General features: G+C 41.2%; 1 protein-coding gene across 1 annotated transcript in view; it reads right to left on the bottom strand.

Moving 5' to 3' along the window:
• Positions 1-11,310, bottom strand: part of lpp (LIM domain containing preferred translocation partner in lipoma) — a 175,634-nt gene that overhangs the window by 57,963 nt on the left and 106,361 nt on the right. The window contains exon 6 of the mRNA XM_062997237.1: positions 6,209-6,811. Within this exon, the coding sequence (XP_062853307.1) occupies positions 6,209-6,811 (603 nt within the window). The remainder of the gene's footprint in view (positions 1-6,208; positions 6,812-11,310) is intronic.

Here is an 11,310-nt window from a genome sequence, read left to right as displayed (position 1 = left end):
CAGGGGTTCGGATTCGGCAGCGGCGACAAAGAAGAACACGTCCAACCCTCCCTCAGACAGGACCGATCGTGTCTGCTGGATGCCTGCCAGGTCGGTAGCACCCCCGAGATTCTCTGCAGTGGTGAAGCTGGTTTATCAGACCGCTGCGCCAACAGAGCAGCACATTTCATTAAGTGTTAAATGTATATCTGCAAAATAAAAGTCATGGCAATAAATCAGCAAGTCTGATATTTTATAAGTTATTTATTTTATTATTAATACCATGTTCCTATTATAATAATAATAATTATTATTATTAATATTAGCAAAACTATGATGATGATGATTATTATTATTATGATTATTATTATTATTATTATTATTAATATTACCAAAACTATAATAATAATAATTATTATTATTATTAATATTACCAAAACTATGATTATTATTATTAATAATAATATTACCAAAATTATGATGATTATTATTATTATTTATTTTTAAAACGGATTATTATTATTATTATAAACAAAGCTATTATTATTATTATTATTATTACCAAAACGATTAATATTATTATTATTATAATTTTTATTATTATAAACAAAGCTATTATTATTATTATTAACATTATTATTTTATTTTATTTTATTATTATTAATTATTATTATTAACATTATTATTATTATTATTTTATTATTATTATTAATTACTATTAACATTATTATTGTTATTTTTATTATTATTATTATTTTATAATAATTATTATTATTATTATTATTACTACTATTATTATTATTATTAACATAATTATTATCATTACTGCTATTGTTATTATTGTTGTTATTACTAGGATAATTAATATTATTAACTTCTTATTTTTATTATTATTAACAAAACCTTTATTATTATTATTATGATTATTATTGTTGTTATTATGATTAATTCCCTAGTTCTACCTGTTAGAACCTGTTGTGGCTAAAACACAAGAATTCAGTCATTAGCAGGGTGTCCCAACCCTTATACACTTGATACCCGCCGACACCTTTCGATGTCCTGCTTAGCGAGGGGTCACATGATAGCCCAGCAGAATTTACCGGACACCGAGCTGAAGAGTGAAGAACGCAGTTGTAAACCTAGAGGAAACCCTAGAAGTCTGAGGACCTAAAAAGCGAACGTGTTTACCGCGAGCCAGGGGTTGAAATATATTAGTCATAGCAACAGCATTATGGCTACACGGTCTCAGTGAGCGTCTGGCGTCGCTGACCACACATGAATCACACATCACCTAGGATAGGAGGGATAATCGGTGCGGCACATTTTTCACTGACAGCTGGAGCAGATACTCATAAAAATCCTCGAGATTTAATTATACCAAATATTTTTAACCAAAGGGCACAAATTCCCACAGACACACTTTGAAATCCTAAAGTGAAAAGCCTTTCCAGAGGAGTGGGGGGAGTGGAAACCAAGGTACTGGACTAGTAATCAGAAGGTTGGCAATTGAAGCCCCACCACAACCAAGCTGCCTCTGTTGGGCCCCTGAGCAAGGCACAAATGAATGGGCACAAATTCCCACACATGTACTTCAATGTCGCTCTGTTTTAATAGCATTGGTTTTAGAAACAGGATAAAAGAAAAGGGTCCAAATACTTTTGGCTATACAGTATATTATTAAAAGTCTCTGACGGACTCTTTTAAAGGTCGTCCATCTGATCCTGAAGTCAGGGGTGTTGCTGGTGTGATGGTGCTGACCTGAAGATGGACGGAGTGTAACTGAAGAATGTTCTAGCGGGTTATTTTAAGGCGTGCTGACCCGCCCGCTCGTCCAGAGGTGTTGATCCGTGTCAGCGTATCGGGGAACGGGTTACGTCACACCAAGAACAAACAACGCGTGAACGTTTGGCGGCTGGAACTAGCGTTGACCTTCTATGGGCCTGCAGGGGCTCGGGAATTCTAAATAACACCCCTCACCCCCCATCAAACAATCAGTGACCAGCCATACAAATCCTTTCATCTTTTGACTGAATGGGCACAAATTCCCACACACACACTGAAAAGCTCTGAAATGAGGCACTTTAACAGGTCAGTTTAACAGGGCACAGTGGGAATGAAAACGGACTGGTTTGTTAAATTTACCCCTGCTGTTACTGGTCCTATCAGTACCAACTGGTAGGTTAGAACCAACCGGTAGGTTAGTACCAACTCGTGGACTAGTATCAACTGGTAGGTTAGTATCAACTGACAGGTTAGTACCAAATGGTAGACTAGTACCAACTGGTAGACTAGTATCAACTGGTAGGTTAGTATCAACTGACAGGTTAGTACCAAATGGTAGACTAGTACCAACTGGTAGACTAGTATCCACTGGTAGGTTAGTATCAACTGACAGGTTAGTACCAACTTGTAGACTAGTATCAACTGGTAGGTTAGTTCCAACTGGTAGACTAGTATCAACTGGTAGGTTAGTATCAACTGACAGGTTAGTACCAACTTGTAGACTAGTATCAACTGGTAGGTTAGTTCCAACTGGTAGACTAGTATCAACTGGTAGGTTAGTATCAACTGACAGGTTAGTACCAACTTGTAGACTAGTACCAACTGGTAGACTAGTATCAACTGGTAGGTTAGTTCCAACTGGTAGACTAGTATTAACTGGTAAGTTAGTATCAACTGACATGTTAGTACCAACTGGTGGACTAGTGTCAACTGGTAGACTAGTATTAACTGACAGGTTAGTACCAACTGGTAGACTAGTATCAACTGGTAGGTTAGTATCAACTGACAGGTTAGTACCAACTGGTAGACTAGTATCAACTGGTAGGTTAGTATCAACTGACAGGTTAGTACCAACTGGTAGACTAGTATCAACTGACAGCTTAGTACCAACTGGTAGACTAGTATCAACTGACAGGTTAGTACCAACTGTTGGACTAGTACCAATTGGTGGACTAGTGTCAACTGGTAGGTTAGTACCAACTGACAGGTTAGTACCATCTCCTAGACTAGTACCAACTGGTAGGTTAGTACCAAAATTTAGGTTAATACCAACTGGTAGCTTAGTACCAACTAATAGGTTAGTACCAACTGACAGGCCTGACCAGGTTGGTTGCACCCCAAGACATAGACCTGTGTTTTAGAACTACCAACTGACAGGTTAGTACCAACAGGTAGACTAGTACCAGCCGATAGGTTAGTACCAACTAATAGCTAGAACCAACTGATAGGCTAGGGCCAACTGGAGGGCCACTAGAACTAACTGGTAGGTTTGTACCAATGATGCCCGTGTCTTTTTTTTACACATCAATAAAAATCGTATGCCCCTTGGACGATGAAGACGAGGTTAAGAGCTTTGCTTTGAATCAAATCAGGCAGAAAAAGTATGTGAACCCTTGTTGAGAGATAGCACACGTGTTGAATCAGCCCCACCAGGCGACTCACGAGCGACTGACGTTACCCCCCCGGACTCTCCCCACATCTGACCTTCAGACGCCTGTGAGTTTTATTAACCAGGATCGACTTTCACTACACTAATGTTTGCAAGTGTCGTGACATTTCTGTCTGATACACACTGTCTGATATTCCAGCCCTGTATGTGTGTGTGTGTGTGTGTGTGTGTGTGTGGTGCCAGTATGCCACCAGCAGGCGTTGGCGCTGGGTGTGATAGCTGTGTGGGAGGGCTGTGCGGGTACACACTCTGAGTCAATAAAACAAAATCAGCATGCCGTTAGGTGTACAAACACTACTGAGACTAACACCCCTAATTGCCCCTTATCTGTCTGTCTGTATATTTATCTGTCTGTCTGTCTGTATATGTATCTGTCTGTCTGTCTATTTGTCTGTATATTTATGTCTGTCTGTCTGCATATTTATCTGTCTGTCTATTTATCTATCTGTCTGTCTGTAGTCTGTATATTTATCTGTCTGTCTGTATGTATGGCTGTATGTGTATGTCTGTCTGTATATCTGTCTGTCTGTCTATCTATCTGTCTGTATATTTATCTGTCTGTCTGTCTGTATATCTGTCTGTGTCTATCTGTCTGTCTGTATATTTATCTGTCTGTCTGTTTATCTATCCATCTATATCTGTCTGTCTCATCTGTCTGTCCATCAATCTATCTCTTTATCTGTGAATCTGTCTGTCTACCTATTTGTCTGTCTGTCTATCTATCTCTGTCTGTCTACCTGCCTGACTGCCAATCTATCTATCTATCTGTCTGTCTATCTGTCTGTCTGTCTACCTATCTCTTTATCTGTCTGTCTGTCTATCTATCAATCTATCTGTCTATCTGTTTGTCTGTCTCTTTAACTGTCTATCTATCTACGAGTTCCCTCCTCTCTGACCCATGCAGCAGCAGAAACAGAAATACAGTACAGTCGATTATTTGGCTATGACTAAATTGAGAGAAAAATTGGGTGTAAATGTATTAAATATATTTACAATGTAAACCAGGAAATAAGCGGCTAAAGCTTTTACTCTTCAGGTAATAAAAATAAAGATAAAAGTCATGAGGAGCTTATAAAACTGTTATAAAGCTGTTAAATAAAGCTGTTATAAAGCTGTTAAATAAAACTGTTATAAAGCTGTTATAAAGCTGTTAAATAAAGCTGTTATAAAGCTGTTATAAAACTGTTATAAAGCTGTTAAATAAAGCTGTTATAAAGCTGTTATAAAACTGTTATAAAGCTGTTAAATAAAGCTGTTATAAAGCTGTTAAATAAAGAGCGTAGCTGTTAATGTTGGAAGAGTGAATCACGCTGCTCAGACCTGCCTGCATGTCTCTCCTCAGGCCAATAATAAAAGACCAGAAATTCCTGAAAAGATCTGAAAAAAAAACACGAGTGCTAACAGCTGGAGGTGAAGAACGTTCCTCTCCCAGAATGCTAAGCATTAACAGACCTCAAATCTTTGCCAAGGGGTGACAGCAGTGGTGTGAAAAACAGCAGAAACCTGGTAGAAATCACATGTGATATGTGATTATGTATAAGAATGTGATTGTTATATTAATGAGAATGTGACTGTTGTATTTATGAGAATGTGATACGAGAATGTGATATGTGATTATGAATGAGAATGTGATTGCTATATTTATGAGAATGTGATACGAGAATGCGATATGTGATTATGTTTGAGAATGTGATTGTTTTATTTATGAGAATGTGATATGTGGTTATGTATGAGAATGTGATATGTGATTATGTATGAGAATGTGATATGTGATTATGTATGAGAATGTGATTATGTATGAGAATGTGATTGTTATATTTATGAGAATGTGATATGTGATTATGTATGAGAATGTGATATGTGATTATGTATGAGAATGTGATATGTGATTATGTATGAGAATGTGATATGTGATTATGTATGAGAATGTGATTGTTATATTTATGAGAATGTGATATGTGATTATGTATGAGAATGTGATCGCTATATTTATGAAAATGTGATATGTGATTGTATTAGAATGTGATATGTGATTATGTATGAGAATGTGATATGTGATTATGTATGAGAATGTGATATGTGATTATGTATGAGAATGTGATATGTGATTATGTATAAGAATGTGATATGTGGTTATGTATGAGAATGTGATATGTGATTATGTATGAGAATGTGATATGTGATTATGTATGAGAATGTGATATGTGGTTATGTATGAGAATGTGATATGTGATTATGTATGAGAATGTGATCGCTATATTTATGAGAATGTGATATGTGATTATGTATGAGAATGTGATATGTGATTATGTATGAAAATGTGATCGCTATATTTATGAGAATGTGATATTTATGAGAATGTGATCGCTATATTTATGAGAATGTGATATTTATGAGAATGTGATATTTATGAGAATGTGATATGTGATTATGTATGAGAATGTGATATTTATGAGAATGTGATATTTATGAGAATGTGATATGTGATTATGTATGAAAATGTGATCGCTATATTTATGAGAATGTGATATTTATGAGAATGTGATCGCTATATTTATGAGAATGTGATATTTATGAGAATGTGATATTTATGAGAATGTGATATGTGATTATGTATGAGAATGTGATCGCTATATTTATGAGAATGTGATATTTATGATAATGTGATTATGTATGAGAATGTGATATGGACGAAATGTCTGACTGGTCACAGACTAGAATCCTATAAACATTATAAACCATCACAAACAGGACCTGAGGTCAGCTGATCATTCCTACCTTCTGAGCTCCCATGGTTCCCGCTCCGTACGGTGCCAGGCTGGCGGGCGGGTCAGTAATGTAGGTCTTCTTGGGTGCGGGTGGCTGGTAGGTCTGACTGTGTGGGGGCGCCGGTTGGTGGTGGTAACCTGGCTCGGGTCTCCAGGCGTTCTGGCCCGCAGGGGCTGGGTGTCCACCGTAGTGTGGGTCATGGTAGCCTCCGGCGGGGGAGAAGGTGGGCTGCGGGGGCCCGTAGGCGAAGTCGGGGCCCCGTGGCTGTGCCGGGGCGTACTGGGCGGGCGCGTACTGCCCCTGGGCGTACGGGGCTCGGCCCGGCTGCTGATGCTGCAGGGGCTGCTGGGGTCCAGGCTGGGCGGCGCGTGCCTGGACGCTGTAGGTGGGCTGGCTCGGGGTGGAGGCCGTGCTGTAGGAGGCCGGGACCGGCTGCTGGGGGCGCGGTGCCGGAGGGGAGGCCGGAGAGGAGACCGGAGCCGTGGACGGAGGTGCCTGAGGTTTGGGGGTGGACTTTTTGGTGGCGGTCAGAGGTGGCTGGTTGGGGATGACCATGCGCTTGTAGCCGGTGACCGGAGCGTTGGGGCTCATGATGGGCAGAGTGTTGGAGTTCTGTGGAGAAGTAAAAAAAAGCAAATGGATTATGGAATACTTTTGGGGCTGATATTTCTAAAACGATATAATTAATCATGAATAAATAAATAAATAAATAAATAAATAATTGAAAACATGATGCATTTCAGCTGCTCCCATTAGGGGGCGCCAGAGCAGACCCTGTATATTAGACTCAGCACAGTTTTTACCCCGGATGCCCTTCCTGATGCAACACTTCTATTTATCCGGGCTTGGGAGGATATGCCCCCCATACCCCATTCCTAATGTTTAGGTTTATGTAACTTCTTGAGCCTTTTGTATTTGTGAGTCCAGTCCGGGATTACAGAGGAGCTGAAGAGGATGTTCAGAGAAGGTGGAGAGGAGGTGCAGAAGAGGTGGGAAGGAGGTGAAGAGGAGGTGCAGAGGAGGCGGAACAGAGGAGGTGTAGAGGAGGTGCAGAGAAGGTGTAGAGGAAGTACAGAGGAGGTGGGGAGGAGGTACAAAAGAGATGTAGAGGTTGTGTTGAGGAAGTGGGGAGGTGTAGAGGAGGTACAGAGGAGGTGTAGAGAAGGTACAAAAGAGATGTAGAGGAGGTGGGAAGGAGGTGTAGAGGAGGTGGGGAGGTGTAAAGGAGGTGTAGAGGTGCAGAGGAGGTGCAGAGAAGGTGTAGAGGAGGGTACAGAGGAGGTGTAGAGGATGTGCAAAGGAGGTGGAGAGGTGTAGAGGAGATACAGAGGAGGTATAGAGAAGGTGCAGAGGAGGTGGGAAGGAGGTGTAGAAGAGGTGCAGAGGAGGTGTAAAGGAGGTGCAGAGGAGGTGGGGAGAAGGTGTAGAAGAGGTACAGAGGAGGTACAGAAGAGATGTAGAGGAAGTGGGGAGGTGCAGAGGAGTTGCTGAGAAGGTGGGGAGGAGGTGCAGAGAAGGTGCAGAAGAGGCACAAAGGAGGTGTAGAGAAGGTACAAAAGATATGTAGAGGAGATACAGAGGAGGTGGGAAGGAAGTGTAGAGGAGGTGCAGAGGAGGTGTAAAGGAGGTGTAGTGGAAGTGCAGAGAAGGTGCAGAAGAGGCACAGAGGTGGTGTAGAGAAGGTACAAAAAAAATGTAGAGGAGGTGTAAAGGAGGTGTAGAAGAGGTGCAGAGGAGGTGCAGAGGAGGTGTAGAGGATGTACAAAGGAGGTGGAGAGGTGGAGAGGAGATACAGAGGAGGTGTAGAGAAGGTGCAGAAAAGATGAGGTGTAGAGGAGGTACAAAGGAGGTGTAAAGGAGGTGCAGAGGAGGTATAGAGAAGGTGCAGAGGAGGTGGGAAGGTGTAGAAGAGGTGCAGAGGAGGTGTAAAGGAGGTGCAGAGGAGGTGGGGAGGTGTAGAAGAGGTACAGAGGAGGTACAGAAGAGATGTAGAGGAAGTGGGGAGGTGCAGAGGAGTTGCTGAGAAGGTGGGGAGGAGGTGTAGAGAAGGTACAAAAGATATGTAGAGGAGATACAGAGGAGGTGGGAAGGAAGTGTAGAGGAGGTGCAGAGAAGGTGGGAAGGAGGAATAGAGGAGGTACAGTTGAGGTGTAGAAGAGGTACAGAAGAGATGTAGAGGAAGTGGGGAGGTGCAGAGGAGTTGCTGAGAAGGTGGGGAGGAGGTGCAGAGAAGGTGCAGAAGAGGCACAGAGGAGGTGTAGAGAAGGTACAAAAGATATGTAGAGGAGATACAGAGGAGGTGGGAAGGAAGTGGAGAGGAGGTGCAGAGGAGGTGCAAAGGAGGTGGAGAGGAGGTGCAGAGGAGGTGGGAAGGAGGAATAGAGGAGGTACAGGTGAGGTGTAGAAGAGGTACAGAAGAGATGTAGAGGAGGTGCAGAGGAGGTGGGGAGGAGGAATAGAGGAGGTACATGTGAGGTGTAAGGATCAAGGGTCCGAATCTCAGCAGTGCTATCAGCCAGCTGGGCGTCTGCATGGACGTGATTACCTAATGTCCGGGGATGAAAGTGATCAAACCCAGACTAACTGTAGGTAGGTGCGCTGGTCAGTGCAGCTCTCAGTGCAGGTCCCAGACCCGGAGACCGGCGGAGTGAATGACGTTTCTTTATAACCAGCTGTTCTCACGGTTCTGTATATAAAATAAAATAAAAACCAGCGGGTATACGGCGCCGCTTTAGACCGAACGCCCGTCTCATAAAAGCGGACGCGCCGTAGATCACACGCTGTTTTAGGACACGCTTCCTAACGAGCAGCGCAGGCCATGACATGAGGAGGGATCCTGGAGAGCACCGGCGCGTTCACACGCTCGTCGCTTCACCGGGTCATGATTTATTCAGCATCCAGGGCGTGTAATTATACGGCCGCTCCGGAGTCCATCCATCTGCGGGACGACGAGCCCGGGCCGGCCCGGGAAACGTCCGATCATAAAGCAGAGCTAATAAAACACGAGGCGGGAGGAGGCCGGGGCGGGGGCGGATTTAGGGGTGGAAAAAGAAAGAGGGCTGATGGGAGATCTGACACTTGTGCTGACGCCAGCAGGCTGCGCGGGATTGTGGATTAAATCAGGATGATTTGTGATGCTGGACTTTCAGAAACGGACCTGGCTGCTCCGAGAGAGAGAGAGCGAGAGAGAGAGAGTGTGAGAGAGAGAGAGAGAGAGAGAGTGTGAGAGAGAGAGAGAGAGAGAGAGAGAGAGAGAGAGAGAGAGAGAGAGAGAGGTATTAGTCGTATCCAATTACCCGATCATATTTGTACCCTCCTATTTATCTGGGCTTGTGACCTGCACTAAGGGTGCACTGATGTGTCCCCACAATGGCTGGGTTCACGTAACATCATGAGCTCTCTCTATTTCAGAGTCCAGCCCGGGATTCGAGCCCCCGTTTCCTCATTACAAAATAGCCTTTTAAAAAAAATTTTATTAAAAAAAGACATTTAATAAATCTATTAAAAATAAATAAATACAATTAAAAAGCAAAAAAATAAATAATAAATTTTTTTTTTAATAATTAAATAAATAAAAACATTTTTTTTTTATTATGTTTAATGAGAAAACTAAAAATAATTACATTTAAATTTAAAAAGCAAAAAATTTGAATTAATTAATTAAATTAAAAGTAAAAAAAAGCATTTAAACAAATAAATTAAAATAAATAAATAAATACGATTAAAAAGCAAATAAAATAGTAAATAATAAAAAAATACAATTAAAAAAATACATTTAATGATTAAAGAAATAAAAAATAATTAAACTAAATTTTAAAAAGCAAAAAAGTAATAAACAATAAATAAAAAATTATAAGATTTAAAAAAAATACGTTTAATAAGTAAATTAAAAATAATTATACTAAAATTTAAAAAGCAAAAAATTTAAATAAATAAATTAATTAAAGTAAATGTAAAAAATACATTTAATAAATAAATTAAAAATAAATAAATAAATATGATTAAAATTCAAAAATCAATAATAAATAAATAAAATGAATAAATAAATAAGGAAACTAAAAATAATTAAACAATTAAAAAAAAAAAAAAAAAAAATGTTTAATAAAAAAAATAATTATATTAAAATTTAAAAAAGCAAAAAAAAATAAGTAAAGAGCAGCCTGCACGGGATTGTGGACTAAATCTGGAAGATTTATGATACTTGTGTGTGAGAGAGAGAGAGAGAGAGAGAGAGAGAGAGAGCCAGAGAGGTATATTAATGCACCCCCCACCCCAATTTGCCTCCCAATTTAGTCATATCCAATTCCCCAATCATAATTTCCTCTAATGCTGCAGACCTGACCGAGGAGGGCCGTGACTAACACACGCCGCTCCGACCGCTTCTTTTCACCTGCACCACGGGTTCATACGGAGATCTGTATAGCGCACCAAACCCCTATTATCCACTCTCTCTGTGCAGGCTGAAATGAGCCACGTGTCGGCATCCGTGATCAGCAGAGGCCGCACTTACACCAGCGATTTCGTCCCTCCTCCTACAGACACACAGTCAATCGTACGCCCGTGTAGGCGCCCAGCCGGCTGATAGCAGAGCTGAGAGTCGAACTTGAATCTCTGACCCACTTGTTACGTTTTCATTCCACAGCGTAAATCCAGAAGGCCGGAAATTCCGTTTAGATTAACGTGATTGGAAAGTTTTTACGAGCGAGAGCGGAGTGGGACTGCAGGAACTCGTACAGGCGGGACGATAATTCGCTAAGCAAAGAGAAACTACGTTAGAAACCCGATGAGAAGCTTTTAAACGCCAGTGTTTGATGCGTCCTTTAATGCTGTAAGAAGTTCCTTTTCTACGTTTTTAGCATTTGGCAGCCTCTTTAGATCCACGCCAGACGTAACTAAGCAGCTAAATGAGCACTGCAGGGACGCGGGTCTGATTTCATGATGAAACAGCGAGTAACGCGCGCTGTGATAGCGTCGTAGCCTCCGGCTCCACTTCATGTTTTATTTCCACGCGTCTTCGGAGCAAATGCGCTTAAAACGTTATTTAAATCGCCGAGTCGAGCTCGCCGTTCACGTAATCAGCACAATCGCTTCGGTTGTTCGGTTACGGAGCG

The sequence above is a fragment of the Trichomycterus rosablanca genome, chromosome 6, assembly GCF_030014385.1.
Source record: "Trichomycterus rosablanca isolate fTriRos1 chromosome 6, fTriRos1.hap1, whole genome shotgun sequence".
In the NCBI taxonomy this organism is placed as follows: domain Eukaryota; kingdom Metazoa; phylum Chordata; class Actinopteri; order Siluriformes; family Trichomycteridae; genus Trichomycterus; species Trichomycterus rosablanca.
Note: the sequence above shows the minus strand (reverse complement) of the source record. Positions and strands in the feature narration are given on the sequence as shown.